This window comes from Pan paniscus, chromosome 18 (genome assembly GCF_029289425.2).
Source record: "Pan paniscus chromosome 18, NHGRI_mPanPan1-v2.0_pri, whole genome shotgun sequence".
Classification (NCBI taxonomy): Eukaryota; Metazoa; Chordata; class Mammalia; order Primates; family Hominidae; genus Pan; species Pan paniscus.
In genome coordinates, this window is record NC_073267.2 from 23,472,943 (window position 1) to 23,491,819 (window position 18,877).

Genomic DNA, 18,877 nt, shown 5'->3' on the forward strand with positions numbered 1-18,877 from the left:
TTATGACAAACTTCATCTCCACTTTCATTAATAAATTGCTAACCATATTAAACAATCCTTCCATGGAATGTGTCCTACCACAAGTTTGATTTGCTGTTTCTTCAGCATCTTCAATACCCTGCCGGGATGCATTCACCTATAACAAAGGGGGGGGGGGGGGGGGAAGAATAAAAGGATTTAAAAAATACAACTATGTTATTTTGGGATGGAAATTCATCTGATATACACACGTTCAAGGTGTCCAGATTAGTGCCTTATATCACACCCCAACACAATACACAATTATGGTGCAAGCCTGTAAACTGACCTAGGTCATGAAGGAATTTAAATATAATAAACCAAGCCCCTTTTACTACATACTTATATAAAATCGACAACTATCACATGATGCTCTATGTCAGGTAGCCTCAACAAATTCAACATTTATTCTAGCTCTGATATGGTCTGGCTCTGTGTCCCCACCCAAATCTCATTTTTTTTTTTTTTTTTTTTTGAGGCAGAGTTTTGCTCTTGTTGCCCAGGCTGGAATACAATGGCAAGATCTCGGCTCACCGCAAACTCCGCCCCCCAGGTTCAAGAGATTCTCCTGCCTCAGCCTCCTGAGTAGCTGGGATTACAGGCATGTGCCACTGTGCCCAGCTAATTTTGTATTTTTAGTAGAGATGGGGTTACTCCATGTTAGTCAGGCTAGTCTCGAACTCCTGACCTCAGGTGATCCACCGGCCTCAGCTTCCCAAAGCGCTGGAATTACAGGCATGAGCCACCATGCCTGGCCGCAAATCTCATCTTGAATTGTACTCCTGTAAGTCCCACATGTTGTTGGGGGGGGACTGGTGGGAGATAATTTGAATCATAGGGTAGGTTTCCCCCATACTGTTCTCGTGATAGTGAATAAGTCTCACGAGATCTGATGGTTTTATCAGGGGTTTCCACTTTTACATCTTCCTCATTTTCTCTTGCCGCCACCATGTAAGAAGTGCCTTTCACCTCCCGCCATGATTCTGAGGGCTCCCCAGCCATGTGGAACTGTAAGTCCAATTAAACCTCTTTTTTGGCCAGGTGCAGTGGCTCACGCCTGTAATCCCAGCACTTTGGGAGGCCAAGGTGGACGGATCATGAGGTCAGGAGATTGAGACCATCCTGGCTAACACAGTGAAACCCCATCTCTACTAAAAATACAAAAAATTAGACGGGCATGGTGGCACGTGCCTGTAATCCCAGCTAATCAGGAGGCTGAGGCAGGAGAACTGCTTGAACCCGGGAGGTGGAGGTTGCAGTGAGCCGAGATCGCACCACTGCACTCCAGCCTGGGCAACAGAGCGAGACACCATCTCAAACAAACAAACAAAAACATCTCTTTTTCTTCCCAGGCTCAGCTATGTCTTCATCAGCAGTGTGAAAATGGACTAATACAATCTCTATGTACAAGACACTCACAGACACATTTTGTAATAAACATATCGTCAATCAATTGAGCAGAAAAATGATGAACTGCAAGCCAAATGTGCATGATGCAATATTTATTTTGGTATATCACCATTCAAATATCTTAACATACCACTCAAACCATGCCATTTTTTATTAACTATGCTTGACCTTCTTTGTAAACATTCTAAAATGTTCCTTAAGTATATACCAGAGAAAGACTATAAAGAGTACATATACAGTTGGCCAGAGAGGTGCAACTCCAAGGGAGCACTGCACCAGTGAGCCCAAGCTCCAGCTCTTCTAAGACCTTGTTCCATCTTCCTGCTTTCCCTATAGCATCAATGTTTTCCTCCACCAAAGCTCCTCTCCCCTCAGTCCACAAACCTGCTCATGTCTCCCCACTACTAAACCACGCCTCTTAGCCCTGCTCCATCCCCTCCTTCCACCACAACCCTGCACCAAGGTCTCTAACAGCCCCAATTCTGCTTCCCCACCATCCACATCCTCTCCCGAAATGCAGTTTCTGCGTCTTCACTGACATGGTCCTCCAGAAAGCAACAAAGTCTACCTTCTAACCACTAAATCCAAGGACTGTTGCTCTTTTCATCTTTCTAAAAAATGACAGCAGTATCTGATGCTGCTGACCAAACTCCTCCTTCCGGTGGATTCTTCCTGAGCATCCAGGCTCTTGGTTTTCCCCATACTTCTGATCACCCTTCTCCTCCCCTGTCCTAAACTGCATCTTTCCAAAGGTTTATGCTCAGGTCCCCATCTGCAGCCACGACTGCCTGTGAGTATTCTCTGGTAGGCTGCACACCAGCAACTGAACCTGGCCAAGATGGAACTACTCTTCCAACTGCCTCCTCTTCATATTTTTTTTCTTTTTTTTTTTTTCTTTTTTTTTGAGACAGAGTCTTGCTCTGTCACCCAGGCTGGAGCGGAGTGGCACAATCTGGGCTCACTGCAAGCTCCACCTCCCGGGTTCACACCATTCTCCTGCCTCAGCCTCCCGAGTAGCTGGGACTATAGGTGCCCACCACCATACCCGGCCAATTTTTTGTATTTTTAGTGAGACAGAGTTTCACCATGTTAGCCAGGATGGTCTCGATCTCCTGACCTCGTGATCCGCCCGCCTCGGCCTCCCAAAGTGCTGGGATTACATGCGTGAGCCACCACACCCGGCCTCCTCTTCATATTTCTAACTACCATTAATGGCAACACCAAGATTCGATTCCACAGGGAGCAACTGTTGAAGGATTCCTTTCCCTTACTGTCTGCCTCCCCTCCTCCAAACCAGTCTCAAGGACCAGTTCACCTTTCCTCACAATGTCACTAGAATCTACCACTTCCTTTCATTCCCACTGCACCTTAGTGTGGGCCTCCTTAAACAAAGTTTTAACTGTTTATAATTATAATCTGCCCTTAAGAAAGGCCAAACAGGAAAAATCACTTCTGTAGCAATCCCTTCCTGACCCCACTGTGATTCTATCAGGTTCTCTAACTCATAATGTATGTTTCATTCATAGCATTTTCCACAACCATACTTTTACATTTGGATAACTATGTATTTAATGCCTTGTTCTCCAATCATGAGAAGGAACTGTCTACAACTCCCAGTACATGCACAGATGGAGTTCAAGACACATTCAAAGAAAGGAAGCAAAGAATGGTGCTAGTGGTTTCTTTTCTTTTCTTTTCTTTTCTTTTTTGAGATGGAGTCTCGCTCTGTCGCCCAGGCTGGAGTGCAGTGGCATGATCTCAGCTCACTGCAAGATCTGCCTCCCGGATTCAAGCAATTCTCCCACCTCAGCCTCCTGAGTAGCTGGGATTACAGGCACCCACCATCATGCCTGGCTAATTTTTTTTTTTTTTTTTTTTTTTTATAGAGACGGGGTTTCGCCATGTTGGCCAGGCTGGTCTCGAACTCCTGACCTCAGGTGATCTGCCTGCCTCGGCCTCCCAAAGTGCTGGGAATAAAGGCATGAGCCACCATGCCTGGCCAAGTGGATTCTTTTCTATCACTGACTATTGTTTCCACATACTGTGATTATAACAAATTCAAGTCAGTAAATGAAAAAAATAAAAATAAAAAATAAAAAAAGAAAATAAAAATAGATTACTCAATACTTAATCCAACTTGAGTAGTTTTTCAATAATAAGCTCCAGAATTTCATGCCTCAAGGTTGGAAAATATACACTAATCGTTAGTAAGTTATGAACGTAACATTCCTAAAGGAGAAAACGTAAGATAAAACATTTCAACAGAGAATAAATGTTTCACAGTTATGTAAGAAAAACATCAATTACATGACCTTTAGTTTCAAATATTTAAAAAGAAAAAAACAGACTATCCAGCAATACAAAAACTATACTGTTTCTACATGTATTATGTTCGGTATAATAATTTCAATTATCCCCAGTAAATGAAATTTTTAATTTGCATAACTATAGGTTTTTAAGTAGCTGTATTGATAAAACTCATATATCATAAAATCACCAACTTAAAGTATACAATTTAAGTTTTTAATATATTCAGTTATGTGACCATCAACATAATCAATTTCAGAACATCTGTTTTTCTTTTAGAGACAGGGTCTTGCTCTCTCTCTCAGGATGGGGTACAGTGGTGCAATCATAGCTCACTGCAACCCTGAATTCCTGGGATAAGCAATCCTTCCTCCTCAGCCTCCCTAGTAGCTAGAACTACAGGTGCACACCACCACATGAGGTTAATTCTTCCTTTTAGGGAGACATTTTCTCACTATGTTGCCCAGGCTGGTCTTCAACTCCTGGATCTTCCCACTTCAGCCTCCCAAAGTGCTGTGATTATGGGCGTAAGCCATTGCACCCAGCCAGCAATTTTGTAACAGTTTAATCACTCTAAAAAGAAATCCTACATCCATTAGTGCACCCCTAAAAAATGAAGACCTTGGCAACCACTAGTCTTTCTATGAATCTGCCTCTTTGAGACATTTCATATAAATGGAGTCATATAATACATGTTTTTAGGGTTCAATCATGTTGTAACATGTAAACCATTCCTCTCATATCAATGGAGTCATACACAGTTTATGGCATGTTTTTAGGGTTCAATCATGTTGTAACATGTAAACCATTCCTTTCCTATCAATGGAGTCATATAATACACAGTCTTTTGGCATGTTTTTAGGGTCCAATCATGTTGTAACATATAAAGCATTCCTTTTCATTGCTGAGTAATATTCCATTGTACCATGTTTTGTCATCTGTTCATCAGTTGACAGACATTTGAGTTGCTTCTACTTGAGGCTATTATGGATGCTGCTGCTATGAACATCCATGTACAAGTTTTTCTGTGGACATATATTTTCATTTCTCTTGGGTATAAACCCAGAAATGGAACTGCTGAGTCACGTGTTAATTCTACATTTAACCTTGAAGAAATGCCAGGCTATTTTCCAAAACGGCTGCACCATTTTACATTCTCACAGCAACATATGACAGTTCCAACGTTCCCATTTCTCCATATCCTTGTGAACACTTGTTACTGTCTTCTCATTCTGATTATAGCCATCCTTGTGGGCATGAAGTGAAATCATTTCCCTGATGGCTAATGATGTTGAGCTTCTTTTCATGTGCTTTTTTTGCAGAAATGCCTATTCAGATCCTTTGCCCACTTCAGTTGGGCTATTTGCCCTTTTATTATTCAATTATAAGAGTTCTTTACATATACAAGTCCATTACCAGACATAAAATTTAGAAATATTTCCTCCCATTATTTGGGGATTCTTTTCATCTTCTTGAAGATGTCCTATGAAGCATAACAACATTTAATTTTGAAGTACAATTGATGCATTTTTTCTTTGGTTGCTTGTGCTTAGGCATCAAATCTGGAAATTACTGCCTAATCCAACATTATGAAAATGTACTCGTTTTCTTCTCAGAGTTTTAGTTTTTACACTTCATGTAGGGCTTTTATTGAGTTCATTTTTGTATATGGATATCCATATGCTTCACTGTTTTGCACGTTCATATCCACTTCTGCCAGCAGCATTTGTTGAAATGACTATTCTCCCCTATTCAATTGTCTTGAACAACTGGTTAGTGTATGTTAGTCTTCTGTCCCGTAACCATGCTGAACTCATTTATTATCTCTAAAATTTCTTGTGTGTGTGTAAACTCCTTAGAATGACATATAAAATCACCATGCAAAAGAGAGTTTATGCCTTCCTTTCCATCTGGATGCTTTTAATTCTTTTTCTTGCCTAACTGCCTTGGCTAGACAAGCAGCAAGAGCGGAAATCCTTGTTTTGTTCTTTGTCTTAGGAAAAAACTTTTGGTCTTTCACCACTGAATATGATGTTAGCTGTGGGTTTTTCAGATGCCCTTTATCAGGTTGAGAAAATTTCCTTCTGTTTTTCTCATAAAAGGATATTGGTGTTTGTCACACACTTCTGCATCTACTGAGATGATTATGTGGTTTTTGTCCTTTGTTCTATTGCTACAAAATATTTTATTAATTCATTTTCAGGTACTAACTCAATCTCGGCTGGTCACGGTGGTTCACGCCTCTAATCCCAACACTTTGCGAGGTGGAGATGGGTAGATTGCTTGAGGTCAGGAGTTCAAGACCAGTCTGGCCAACATGGCAAAACCCCATCTCTACCAAAAACACAAAAATTAGTGGGGTGTGGTGCCCCATGTCTATAGTCCCACCTACTTGGGAGGCTGAGGTGGGAGAGTCACTTGAACCCTGGAGGCAGAGGCTGCAGTGAGCTGAGATGGTGCCACTGCACTCCAGCCTGGGTGACAGACAGAGACTGTCCCCCCACCCCCGAAAAAAAAAAATCAATCTTGCATTCCTAACATCAGTCGCACTTGGTCATGGTACGTAATTCTTTTTGTATGCTACTAGATTCGGTTTTCTACTAAGGCAACCACTATTAATTATTAAAAACTGCACAGATGATCTGAACATTGTACAAAAACTTAAGCAGAATTCTTCTATGGAAGGCTTTGTTTTCAGGTTAAAATAAGGCATGTTCACAATTAGTAATACATGAACTATTATCTTCTAGTAATTCTTGCCCATATGAGCATAAAGCCACTACAGATATTCCTGAAATGAACTCAGACCTTGACTTGCACATAGTAATAACAGAAAAAGGCACTGCGAATCCCCAATAGCTGCTTTATAAGAAAGGAATCTGAGTCAAATTCTTAGACATCAGTTTAAAGTCTAGAAGACAAAGTAACCTTTAAGAAAAAGACCTAACATCAGCCGGGCATGGTGGTTCACCAATCTCAGCACTTTGGGAGGCTGAGGCAGGCAGATCACAAGGTCAGGTGTTCGATAACAGTGTGGCCAATATGGTGAAACCTTGTCTCTACTAAAAATACAAAAATTAGCTGGGCATGGTGGTAGCTGCCTGCAGTCCCAGCTAATGGGGAGGCTGAGGCAGGAGAATTGCTTGAACCTGAGAGGCAGAGGTTGCAGTAAGCCAAGATGATGCCATTGCACTCCAGCTTGGGCGATAGAGTGAGACTCGGTCTCAAAAAAGAAAAATAAAAATAAAGACAGAAAAAGAAAGAAAAAGACCTAATATCATCTAAAATGAAATCATACAAACAACTTTTCCATGATGTTCTCAATGAAAATATTTCTTACCAGTGTTCTCTCTGATTTTCGAACAAATGGAAATTTTTCCACCAGTATTGGCATGAGAAACCACGGTGTCCTATTTTTAAAAAATTAAATCAATCCATGTTAACTTTACTTTCTAGAAAAGGAATAAAAAGGAAAACTACCATTCTAAAAGCAAATATCGATAGATATAGGAGGCAAACAGGAACCCCTACCTCAAAGAACTGGAACTTTTTTTGTTTTTTGAGACAGAGTTTCGCTCTTGTTGCCCAGGCTGGAGTGCAGTGGCACAATCTCGGCTCACTGTAACCTCCGCCTCCCAGGTTCAAGCAATTCTCCTGCCTCAGCCACCCAAACAGCTGGGATTACAGGCATGCACCACCATGCCCACCTAATTTTGTATTTTTAGTAGAGACGGGGTTTCTCCATGTTGGTCAGGCTAGTCTCGAACTCCCGACCTCAGGTGATCCACCCGCCTCAGCCTCCCAAAGTGCTGGGATTACAGGTGTGAGCCACCGCGCCCGGCCAGAACTGGAACTTACAATGTATAGCTTCTGAGAAAGTCTATAACGACTTAGAGAAAATAAGCTTCTGTTAACTCTGATATCAACAGCAAATCAAAGAGGGAGCTTCTCTCCCACAGAAACATAACAGCACTTTTGCTGACATTTCCCACTACACATGTATATTATTTTTAAAAGAAGAAAAAATAATCAAGTTGGATTTTTTTAAGTTAACAAATAATCAACAGACAGAGGGAACTAGAAATCCACCCCTCCAAAAGAAACCCACAAACCTGAAAAGCTTTTCTTAGAAGTGCAATTTTTATTCATATGGCATGACACAAACACACCCAGGGGTTTCTCACTGAAAAATTTTGGATAGCATATCTGTTGAAGATAAAAACAAAATTCCAACCACCATACAAAATTGGGGGAGAATCTGCATACAAACTTTGAAAAACAATTAAAGAGAATAAATAGAAAATGGAAATGCCACTTTTTGTAGAATGTAATGTTTCCTCAAGTGGATACAAAAAAAACATGCAATGTAAAACTCAAGCTTTAATACTATTAACATTTTATAATTTTTACTAATTGATTACAATTTTCTTGAGAATTAAACATTCAAAATAAGGAAAAGTATACTCACGATGGTACATATCTTGCTATTATTTGCAAGGCTCTGTGACATGTGTCAAAATTTGCAGGAAGATCTGAAAGGAGAAAAGTTCAGAGTATGAGCATCAAAACAAAACTGAAGGGCGACACGCTTGAAGCTAAAAATAAATGCAGGCCGGGCACAGTGGCTCACGCCTGTAATCCCAGCACTTTGGGAGGCCGAGGTGGGTGGATCACCTGAGGTCAGGAGTTCCAGACCAGCCCGACCAATATGGTGAAACCCCATCTCTACTAAAAATACAAAAATTAGCCGGGCATGGTGGCAAACGCCTGTAGTCCCATCTACTCAGGAGGCTGAAGCAGGAGAATCACTTGAACCTGGGTGGTGAAGGCTGCAGCGAACTGAGATCACACCACTGTACTCCAGCCTGGGCAACAGAGCGAGACTCTGTCTCAAAAAACAAACAAACAAACAAAAAGTGACATACTTGAAGCTAAAAACACATGCTAACCAAAACGGAATAATTTATCAGAGAAATAATAATTTCAAGACTTTTCTCCACCAGCATCAATGAAAATTAAATGGACTAATTATATAAATAATGCATTCAGGACAACTGACTGCATATCAATGGTAAATATAACAAAAAGATTACATCAAAGGTTGTCATTTGTTGCAGTCTACTTATTAGAATAGGTGCCAGGTATTCTGTGCTTTACTTTTTTTTTTTAAAGAAGACAGTGTCTTGCCACCAGGCAGGGCTTGAACTCCTGGGCTCAAGCAATCCACCCACTTAAGCCTCCCAGGTAGCTGTGACTAAAGACACACACTACCCTGCCTAGTTCTACTTTAAGCCTTTTTAAAGAAAATATTTGAAAAAAAATGTTTTTTTGCAGAGACAAGGTCTCACTATGTTGCCCAGGCTGGTCTCAAACTCTTGGCCTCAAGTGATCCTCCCGTCTTGGCCTCCCAAAATGCTGGGATTATGGGTGTAAGCTACTGTGCCCAGACTTTAAACCTTTTTATACTTACTATCATCTTCATCATCAGAATCTGAAACATCTACATTGCCTTCCTTAATGATCACTCGGGCTTTTGAGGGAAAAAGAAAATATGTTGTTCTGTCATTGATCTAGACAATGAATGGCTATACAAAAAAAGTTATTGACCTAGACAATGAACAGCTATAAAAAAAGTTATTTTTCCATAATCCAAAGTTAGCCCACTGATTAATTAAATGCACAATCTGAAAAAAAGTAATGCAACTTTATAGTTTTTAAATGGCTAAAAATTCCTAGATTTCACCAGGAGTTCAATAAAGCAAGTTATAATTCATAAAACTCACAGCAACAAATGAATCTAGACACCTCCATAGGGGTCATTACGGGGAATATATGTCTATCAGACCTGGTGCCAATATGCATCTGGAATCTTCCATGGTAGCAGTCTCTCATACATAAGGGGAAGGTGGTATTTTAATAAAGAAGTATTAAAAAGAAAAGAAAAGAAAATTCCAAGCAAGCAAAGAGTAATGACTTACGAGGCACAAAATGGGAAGCAATCATGCTGAGACACGGTCTGAGGAAAACAGTCTGTGCTGATACAAGATTACCAAGAAAAGCCAAATACTCTTCCACTACTGTGTGACTTCTATTCAACCAAGGAAATCTCTAGAGTGGGGGAAGAAAGATAAAAGCAGCATGTTATTAATATAACATATACTATTACCAAAGTTCTGAATTACATACTTGACAGTAAAATAAATGGTGAACTTACCAATATAATACTGATAAGTTGCTCAAAGTCTTTTGTCAAGTACATGATAGAAGAACGGAATTCTAGCAGCCAGTTGATGATCTGGTCATCCTTAAGTTAAACAAAGAGTACTTTCAAAATCACAAATCCTCTAAGATAACAGAAATTTACAGCTATCTTATATCAATCATTTATCAAGAATAGGTTGGGGGGAAAAGGTCACAAACTTGGAAGGAAATCAAAACTGGGTATTAAAACAGAAAAAGATGTCACAATAAACTTAATTGTTTTAAGAAAGTAATCTAGTAACTCTAATACACAGGAGAAAGACTTAAATGCAATACTTCAGCCTGATCACTTTTGTTTGCCCTGAAAAAGTGAAATCACCTCAAATGTTGACACCTGGGACTTTTAAAAACTGCAGAATTCTAGCAGATTGAAATATTAGAAGATCACAAAGGAACAATAGCTACCTCTATTTCCTCTATATTCAAGCTGACCAGGAAGCATGCTGATAAAATTCAGTCTAGGCTGATCAATTGGGGTCATGAATAAACATAACTTTTCTAAACCAAATCTGTGGCTGAGTTTAAATATATTATGATGTGTTTGTTCTGTATAAATGATAGCCCCATTCCTCCATGAAATATTTTTCAGGCAATCAAATTACTGTTCATAGTAATTGTTAGTGACATGAGAAGAACTGCTAAATTTGAAATGCAAGGTATAAAATACAGTGTCAATTATGTAAAATATTACTATATTAATTATATTCATGCATATATACTGCACAGGAAAAAAAACATTAAGAAAAAGCCCCTAATTTGTGGAAGGCTAAGACATATAAATAAAAGCAACACAAGGTCATACCTACAGGGATATTCATATGGAGTTATCATTTAGTGAGAATACACCATATACCAGGCATGGTGCCTGACACTCCACATATATATCTTCTTCTAATCCTAAAAACTCTGCAAGATGTTTAGTTATTCCCATTTTGCTGTTCAGGAAGTTGAGGCTAAGAACGATTAATAAGCAATCTGCCCAACCAAGAGGCCAGTAAAGAAGCAGGTCCAAACCCATCTGTCTCGGTCAAGGCTATCCTCCGTCCACCATCCCACATGCCTCCCTATATGCGGAGAAGAAGCTGTCCCCTTTTCCCCACCTTAATTCAGCTACTGAGTGCTTACTATGCCATATCCATGTGTCAAACTCCCACAGATCAACCATTTTCTGATGAAATCCCAAGTAGCCTGGCAGTAAAATAAAGTAAAACCACAACTCATTTGTACTATGGTAATTTCATATGTCCAAAACTGTTAAGGATAACATTAACGGTAGCTCACTAAGGCCAAAGGCATGTAGAAAACAAGCTAAGTTAGTGTGTAAATAAAATAATCTATCCTATCTCTTTTCCATTAAAAAGACTGCAACAAAACTATAAGGATAACATTTAAAGTGTACCATTTTTAAAAGTAAATCAGGCTGGGTGTGGTGGCTCACACCTGTAATCCCAACACTTTGGGAGGCCGAGGTGGGTGGATCACCTGAGGTTGGGAGTTCGAGATGAGCCTAACCAACATGGAGAAACCCCATCTCTACTAAAAATACAAAATTAGCTGGGCGTGGTGGTGCATGCCCATAATCCCAGCTACTCAGGAGGCTGAGGCAGAATTGCTTAAAAAACTCAGAGGCAGAGGTTGCAGTGAGCCAAGATCATGCCATTCAACTCCAGCCTGGGCAACAAGAGCAAAACTACATCTCAAAAAGAAAAAAAAAAAAGTAAATCAGTTGCAGACTTTGATGCTTTAGTACTGAACTATTATTATTTCTACTAGCAGGCAGGAACAGTGGCTCATGCCTGTAATCCCAGCACTTTTGGGAGGCCAAGGCAGGAGGAGACTGCTTGAGCCCAGGAATTTGAGACCAGCCTGGGCAACATAGGGAGACCTCGTCTCCAGAAAAATTAGCCAGGCATGGTAGCACATGCTTGTGGTCCCAGATGCTCGGGAGCCTGAGGTGGGAAGATTGCTTGAGCCTGGGAGGTTGAGGCTGCAGTGAGCCATGATTGGGCCCATTACACTCCAGCCTGGGTGACAGAGCGAGACCCTGTCTCAAGACGGAAAAAAGTTCTACTTGCAACACTCCACACAACTAGTGCAATTCTTGGTATGTCAAAATACCAAGAATGAGAACTGCTGATAAAAAATACAGTGGAACACAAAGAAAATGTCCCTTTGTATCTGGGAAAGAAGGCAGGGGTCGAAAAGCTTTAAAGAGAAAGTGATGCTTCAGCTGTCTTTAAACAGTAACACAGTTGAGTCTTTTCTGGATGTTCTGCTTCTTATAGAAGGAAAAGTATGTTTTCAGAAAACCGAAAAACATTCAGTATGGCAGGCATGTATAGTGACCAAGCCAACAGATAATAAATCTGGGGAACAAAGAAGCACCAAATAGACCATGGAAGTCCTTGTAAACCAGATCTGTAACTAGAGAGATCTGGAAGTGTGGGAAATGGACTCAATGAAGGAACCACCATGTGCTTAGAGAGAACCAGGGAAAGCTCCATGAAAGATGGAGCCCAGCCAAGAGTGGACATGCTAAGTTTGGAGCATCTATGATGATTCTGGATAAATGCATCTAACAGACAGTTAAGAAACAAGTCTAGGCCGGGTGGAGTGGCTCACGTCTATAATCCCAGCACTTTGGGAGGCTGAGGCGGGTGGATCACTTGAGGTCAGGAGTTCGAGACCAGCCTGGCCAGCATGGTGAAACCCCAAATCTACTGAAAATACAAAAAAATAAGCTGGGCATGGTGGCACAGCTACTCAGGAGGCTGAGGTGGGAGGATGGCTTGAACCCAGGAGGCAGAGGTTGCAGTGAGCCAAGATCATCCCACTACACTACAGCCTAGGTGACAGAGCAAGACTCTGTTCTGCCCGTCCCCAAAAACGAAAATGAAATAAGTCTGGAGCCCACAAGAGCAATCTTGGCTACAGACACAAATATATTAGGACATAGGTAGATTTCAAAGACATGAAGGGAGATGAGGCGATCACACAGAAGAATCAACAGAGTGAGAAAAGAGTCAAGTTTTGAAGCCCAATCAACACCAAATTTAAGATCAAGAACCTATCGAGAGATACTAGAGATTAAAGGATCACTGACCGGGCGTGGTGGCTCACACCTCTAATCCCAGCACTTAGGGAGGCCAAGGCGGGCAGATCACGAGGTCAGAAGATCAAGACCATCCTGGCTAACATGGTGAAACCCCATCTCTACTAAAAATACAAAAAATTAGCTGCTGGTGGTGGCGGGTGCATGTGGTCTCAGCTACTTGGGAGGCTGAGGCAGGAGAATCGCTTGAACCCGGGAGGCGGAGCTTGCAGTGAGCCAAGATTGCGCCATTGCACTCCAGCCTGGGCGACAGAGCAAAAAAAAAAAAAAAAAAAAAAAAAAAAAAAACAGATTAAAGGATCAGGAGACAGGAGGATCAGAAACGCTGAAGTTTTAAGAAGTGGGTGGCCAACAGTGTCGGCTGATACAAGGAATACAAGGCTTAAAAAAGTAAGTCCACTGAGGCTGGGCTCAGTGGCTCACACTTGTAATCCCAGCACTTTGGGAGGCCAAGGCGGGCAGGTCACCTGAGGTCAGGAGTTCAAGACCAGCCTGGCCAACATGGTGAAACCCCGTTTCTACTAAAAATGAAAAAATTAACCAGGCATGGTGGCGGGTGCCTGTAATCTCAGCTATTTGGGAGGCTGAGGCAGGAGAATTGCTTGAACCCAGGAGGCAAAGGTTGCAGTGAGCCCAGATCACACCACTGCACTCCAGCCTGCGTGACAAGAAGGAGACTTTGTCTTAAAAAAAAGTCCACTGAAGGTGTATTATCGGACTCATATTCAGAGAAGGACTGTGTGGTAGATAGAGCTCCCTCTCCCCTCCCCCCTCCCCCCTCCCCCCTCTCCCCTCTCCCCTCTCCCCTCTTTCCACGGTCTCCCTCTGATGCCGAGCCGAAGCTGGACGGTACTGCTGCCATCTCAGCTCACTGCAACCTCCCTGCCCGATTCTCCTGCCTCAGCCTGCCGAGTGCCTGCGATTGCAGGCGTGCGCCGCCACGCCTGACTGGTTTTCGTATTTTTTTGGTGGAGATGGGGTTTCGATGTGTCGGCTGGGCTGGTCTCCAGCTCCTAACCGCGAGTGATTCGCCAGCCTCGGCCTCCCGAGGTGCCGGGATTGCAGACGGAGTCTCGTTAACTCAGTGCTCAATGGCGCCCAGGCTGGAGTGCAGTGGCGTGATCTCGGCTCGCTACAACCACCTCCCAGCCGCCTGCCTTGGCCTCCCTAAGTGCCGAGATTGCAGCCTCTGCCTGGCAGCCACCCCGTCTGGGAAGTGAGGAGCGTCTCCGCCTGACTGCCCATCGTCTGGGATGTGAGGAGCCCCTCTGCCTGGCTGCCCAGTCTGGAAAGTGAGGAGCGTCTCTGCCCGGCCGCCATCCCATCTAGGAAGTGAGCGCCTCTTCCCGGCCGCCATCACATCTGGGAAGTGAGGAGCGTCTCTGCCCGGCCGCCCATCGTCTGAGATGTGGGGAGCACCTCTGCCCTGCCGCCCCGTCCGGGATGTGAGGAGTGTCTCTGCCCAGCCGCCCTGTCTGAGAAGTGAGGAGACCCTCTGCCTGGCAACCGCCCTGTCTGAGAAGTGAGGAGCCCCTCCGCCCGGCAGCCACCCCGTCTGAGAAGTGAGGAGCGTCCTCCCTCCTCGTCCGGGAGGGAGGTGGGGGGGTCAGCCCCCCGCCCGGCCAGCCGCCCCATCCGGGAGGTGAGGGGCACCTCTGCCCGGCCGCCCCTACCGGGAAGTGAGGAGCCCCTCTGCCCGGCCAGCCGCCTCGTCCGGGAGGGAGGTGGGGGGGTCAGCCCCCCGCCTGGCTAGCCGCCGCCCCGTCCGGGAGGCGAGGGGTGCCTCTGCCCGGCCGCCCCTACTGGGAAGTGAGGAGCCCTTCTGCCCGGCCAGCCGCCCCGTCTGGGAGGGAGGTGGGGGGATCAGCCCCCTGCCCGGCCAGCCGCCCTGTCCAGGAGGTGGGGGGGGGGCGCCTCTGCCCGGCCGCCCCTACTGGGAAGTGAGGAGCCCCTCTGCCCGGCCAGCCGCTCTGTCTGGGAGGGAGGTGGGGGGGTCAGCCCCCGGCCCGGCCAGCTGCCCCGTCCGGGAGGGAGGTGGGGGGGTTAGCCCCCCGCCTGGCCAGCCGCCCCATCCAGGAGGTGAGGGGCGCCTCTGCCCGGCCGCCCCTTCTGGGAAGTGAGGAGCCCCTCTGCCCGGCCAGCCGCCCCGTCCGGGAGGGAGGTGGGGGGGTCAGCCCCCCGCCCGGCCAGCCGCCCCGTCCGGGAGGGAGGTGGGGGGTCAGCCCCCCGCCCGGCCAGCCGCCCCGTCCGGGAGGGAGGTCGGGGGGTCAGCCCCCCGCCCGGCCAGCCGCCCCATCCGGGAGGGAGGTGGGGGGGTCAGCCCCCCGCCCGGCCAGCCGCCCCGTCCGGGAGGGAGGTGGGGGGTCAGCCCCCCGCCCGGCCAGCCGCCCCGTCCGGGAGGGAGGTGGGGGGTCAGCCCCCCGCCCGGCCAGCCGCCCCGTCCGGGAGGGAGGTGGGGGGGTCAGCCCCCTGCCCGGCCAGCCGCCCCGTCCGGGAGGGAGGTGGGGGGTCAGCCCCCCACCCGGCCAGCCGCCCCGTCGGGGAAGTGAGGGGCGCCTCTGCCCGGCCGCCCCTACTGGGAAGTGAGGAGCCCCTCTGCCCGGCCAGCCGCCCTGTCCGGGAGGGAGGTGGGGGGTCAGCCCCCCGCCCGGCCAGCCACCCCGTCCGGGAGGTGAGGGGCGCTTCTGCCCGGCCGCCCCTACTGGGAAGTGAGGAGCTCCTCTGCCCGGCCACCACCCCATCTGGGAGGTGTACTCAACAGCTCATTGAGAACGGGCCATGAAGACAATGGCGGTTTTGTGGAATAGAAAGGGGGGAAAGGTGGGGAAAAGATTGAGAAATCGGATGGTTGCCGTGTCTGTGTAGAAAGAGGTAGACATGGGAGACTTTTCATTTTGTTCTGTACTAAGAAAAATTCTTCTGCCTTGGGATCCTGTTGATCTGTGACCTTACCCCCAACCCTGTGCTCTCTGAAACATGTGCTGTATCCACTCAGGGTTGAATGGATTAAGGGCGGTGCAAGATGTGCTTTGTTAAACAGATGCTTGAAGGCAGCATGTTCGTTAAGAGTCATCACCACTCCTTAATCTCAAGTACCCAGGGACACAAACACTGCGGAAGGCCGCAGGGTCCTCTGCCTAGGAAAACCAGAGAACTTTGTTCACTTGTTTATCTGCTGACCTTCCCTCCACTATTGTCCTGTGACCCTGCCAAATCCCCCTCTGCGAGAAACACCCAAGAATGATCAATAAAAAAGAAAAAAAGAAAAAAAAAAAAAAAAGTCCACTGAAATCAGCATGTAAAAAAAAAAACATGGGTAACCTGTCAGGGTAATTACTACAGTGATAAGAACAGTGGACTTAAATGTGAGTGAGAAATGATACAGCGCAGTCAGCTGGAACAAAAACAACAGATGACAATTATTGCCCTTACTTTGAGTCAGAGACTGTTCTAAGTGCTTCTTGCATATTAGCTCATTGAATCCTTGTTAAGTATTTCCATGTTTAAAGCCATGCACTTTAAACATGGCATGCACTTATAGTCCCAGCTTTTTAGAAGGCTGAAGAGAAAGGATCATTTGAGGCCAGGAGTTCAAGGCTGTAGTGCACTATGATCACACCTGTGAATAGCCAGAGCAACACAGCAAGACCACATCTCTTAAAAACAAAACACTCCATATTTTTTAAATCTCTATTGTTTTCTTGGTTTCACACAGTGGAAAATAGAGGCAGAGAGGTTAAAACAATTTGCTCAAGATCACACACTGGATAATAAAATTAGAATTTCATTCCAGGCAATCTAAATACCACTGCCATAGTAATAAACCATTCTCTTCAAAACTGGGCAGTAAAGGAAGAATGGTGAAACAAAATGCATTCAGCTTTTACTACATGATAGGTGTATCTCGAACCTGGAAATGCTGAATCAGTGGTTTTTTTTTTTTTTTTTTTTGGTTTGTTTTAGCTTTAAAGAGACAAGAGAGTTGCATGCAGCATGGAGGAAAGAGGTAGTAATCTAATAGAAAGGAAGCATTAGAGCAGGGTTTCCCAGCCTCAACACTGTTGTCATTTGGGGCTGGATCACTCTTGGTTATGGGAGGCTGCCCTGTGCACTGTGAGATGTTTAGCAGCATCTCTGTCATTCACCCACTAGATGTCAGTAGCACCCTTTCCTCCCAATTGTGACAAAAATATCTGCAGCCATCACCAAATGTCTTCTAGGGGGTAAAACTGTCCCTGGTTGAGAACCACCAGATTAAAATAAGGGAGGACCATGGAGAGAGCAAGTTCTGGAGGACAGAATGGGACCCAAAGAGCAAACTATGTCTGTATACAGTGGCAATAATTTTGCTAATGATCAAACACAAAATTAATTACCTTTATGTCTGGATCTAACAGCTGGTTCTTCAACAACTCAAAGTCATTTGTTTCACCCTTAACAAGAAGGGGAAAGAATTAAGTTATGCTTTTGTTTCCTGTTTAGTATCAACAGCAAGACTTTTAACCGTACTTTAACATCAGATGAAATTATAAAAGGAACACTAACTTTCACATGTCAATTGCGGATTATAAAATCATGACTACAAAAATTTAAACACTCATGTTAGTGCAGCCAGAGGGCTTGGAAAAAGGAAAATGATAAACTACATTTAGCTATACTTCTGTATTGACATTTGAATATAATAGTTGATACTCCTGTGAATTCTCAAAAAGCATGAGGGAAAAAAACAGCCAGCTATAATGATCTAATTCAGGAGGATCTAAAAAAGTATTCACTCAAATATGGATACAAATGGATATTACATATAAACATATGGTTACTTAACATTTTCCCTCTACTGCTGAGATACAGTAGAAATGCTTCTAAACTACCACAAAAACAAAAATCCCTATTCAGAGAACTGGTTTACTGTCCCAAAGTAATGCTTAGGTAAGTTCCTCAAAAAATAAAATGCTGTAGGCCAGGCACGGTGGCTCACGTCTGTAATCCCAGCACTTTGGGAGGCCAAGGCGGGTGGATCACAAGGTCAGGAGTTCGAGACCAGCCTGGCCAACATGGTGAAACCCTGCCTCTACTAAAAAAATAAAAAAATTAGCCAGGTGTGGTGGTGCGTGCCTGTAACCCCAGCTATTCAGAAGACTGAGGCAGGAGAATTGCTTGAACCTGGGAGGTGGAGGATGCAGTGAGCCGAGGTCACGCCATTGCACTCCAGCCTGGGTGACAGAGGAAGACTCCAGCACAAATAAATAAATAAATAAAATGCTGTAATTGTTTTTAATTCTGGCACTTGCTAAAGTTAAAAGATGCTTTGTAAATAAAGCATTTGAAGAGGTGAAACCTCAGTAAAGACATTATTACTCTCTCATTATTACCTGTGAAATGGGCCAAGGTGGGGGAAAAAAAGGACACTATTACTCTAATTTTGCACTGACGGCATCATGCTATTATTAAATATTTGATTTCAACTGGTATCTTAATTAATCTTGCTATTTCTATTGGTCTTTAGTATAACAGCAATAGTTGTATTCTGACCTGACCAAAAGCAAACCTCACACATTATCTCCTCTTACCTTTTTGTACTTCAGCAACACTTCTGTCACAGTTCCACCAAACCGAACAGTTTTTCTTGGGGGAGAATTGAAAAAGTCATTCTCTAATGCACGCATATTTGAAATCCTGTGGAACCAAGATTAACAAGCTATTAAGTTCATGAAAATAATAAAAATTATAATAGCCAACATTTATTGAACCAACACAATTCAGTGGGAC

At 44.3% G+C, this 18,877-nt stretch overlaps 1 protein-coding gene across 28 annotated transcripts in view; it reads right to left on the bottom strand.

Annotated features, from left to right (window-relative positions):
• LOC134728385 (RNA polymerase I-specific transcription initiation factor RRN3-like) overlaps positions 1 to 18,877 on the bottom strand; it is a 93,009-nt gene that overhangs the window by 72,524 nt on the left and 1,608 nt on the right. For 27 of the 28 annotated variants that reach the window (XM_063598542.1, XM_063598521.1, XM_063598529.1 and 24 more), the window contains exons 2-9: positions 18,679 to 18,784; positions 17,485 to 17,541; positions 9,950 to 10,039; positions 9,714 to 9,843; positions 9,206 to 9,265; positions 8,204 to 8,267; positions 7,076 to 7,145; positions 44 to 136 (exon numbers count right to left, since the gene is read on the bottom strand). In XM_063598542.1, coding sequence (XP_063454612.1) covers positions 44 to 136; positions 7,076 to 7,145; positions 8,204 to 8,267; positions 9,206 to 9,265; positions 9,714 to 9,843; positions 9,950 to 10,039; positions 17,485 to 17,541; positions 18,679 to 18,784 — 670 coding nt within the window. The remainder of the gene's footprint in view (positions 1 to 43; positions 137 to 7,075; positions 7,146 to 8,203; positions 8,268 to 9,205; positions 9,266 to 9,713; positions 9,844 to 9,949; positions 10,040 to 17,484; positions 17,542 to 18,678; positions 18,785 to 18,877) is intronic. The other variant, XM_063598544.1, reaches the window with a different exon arrangement.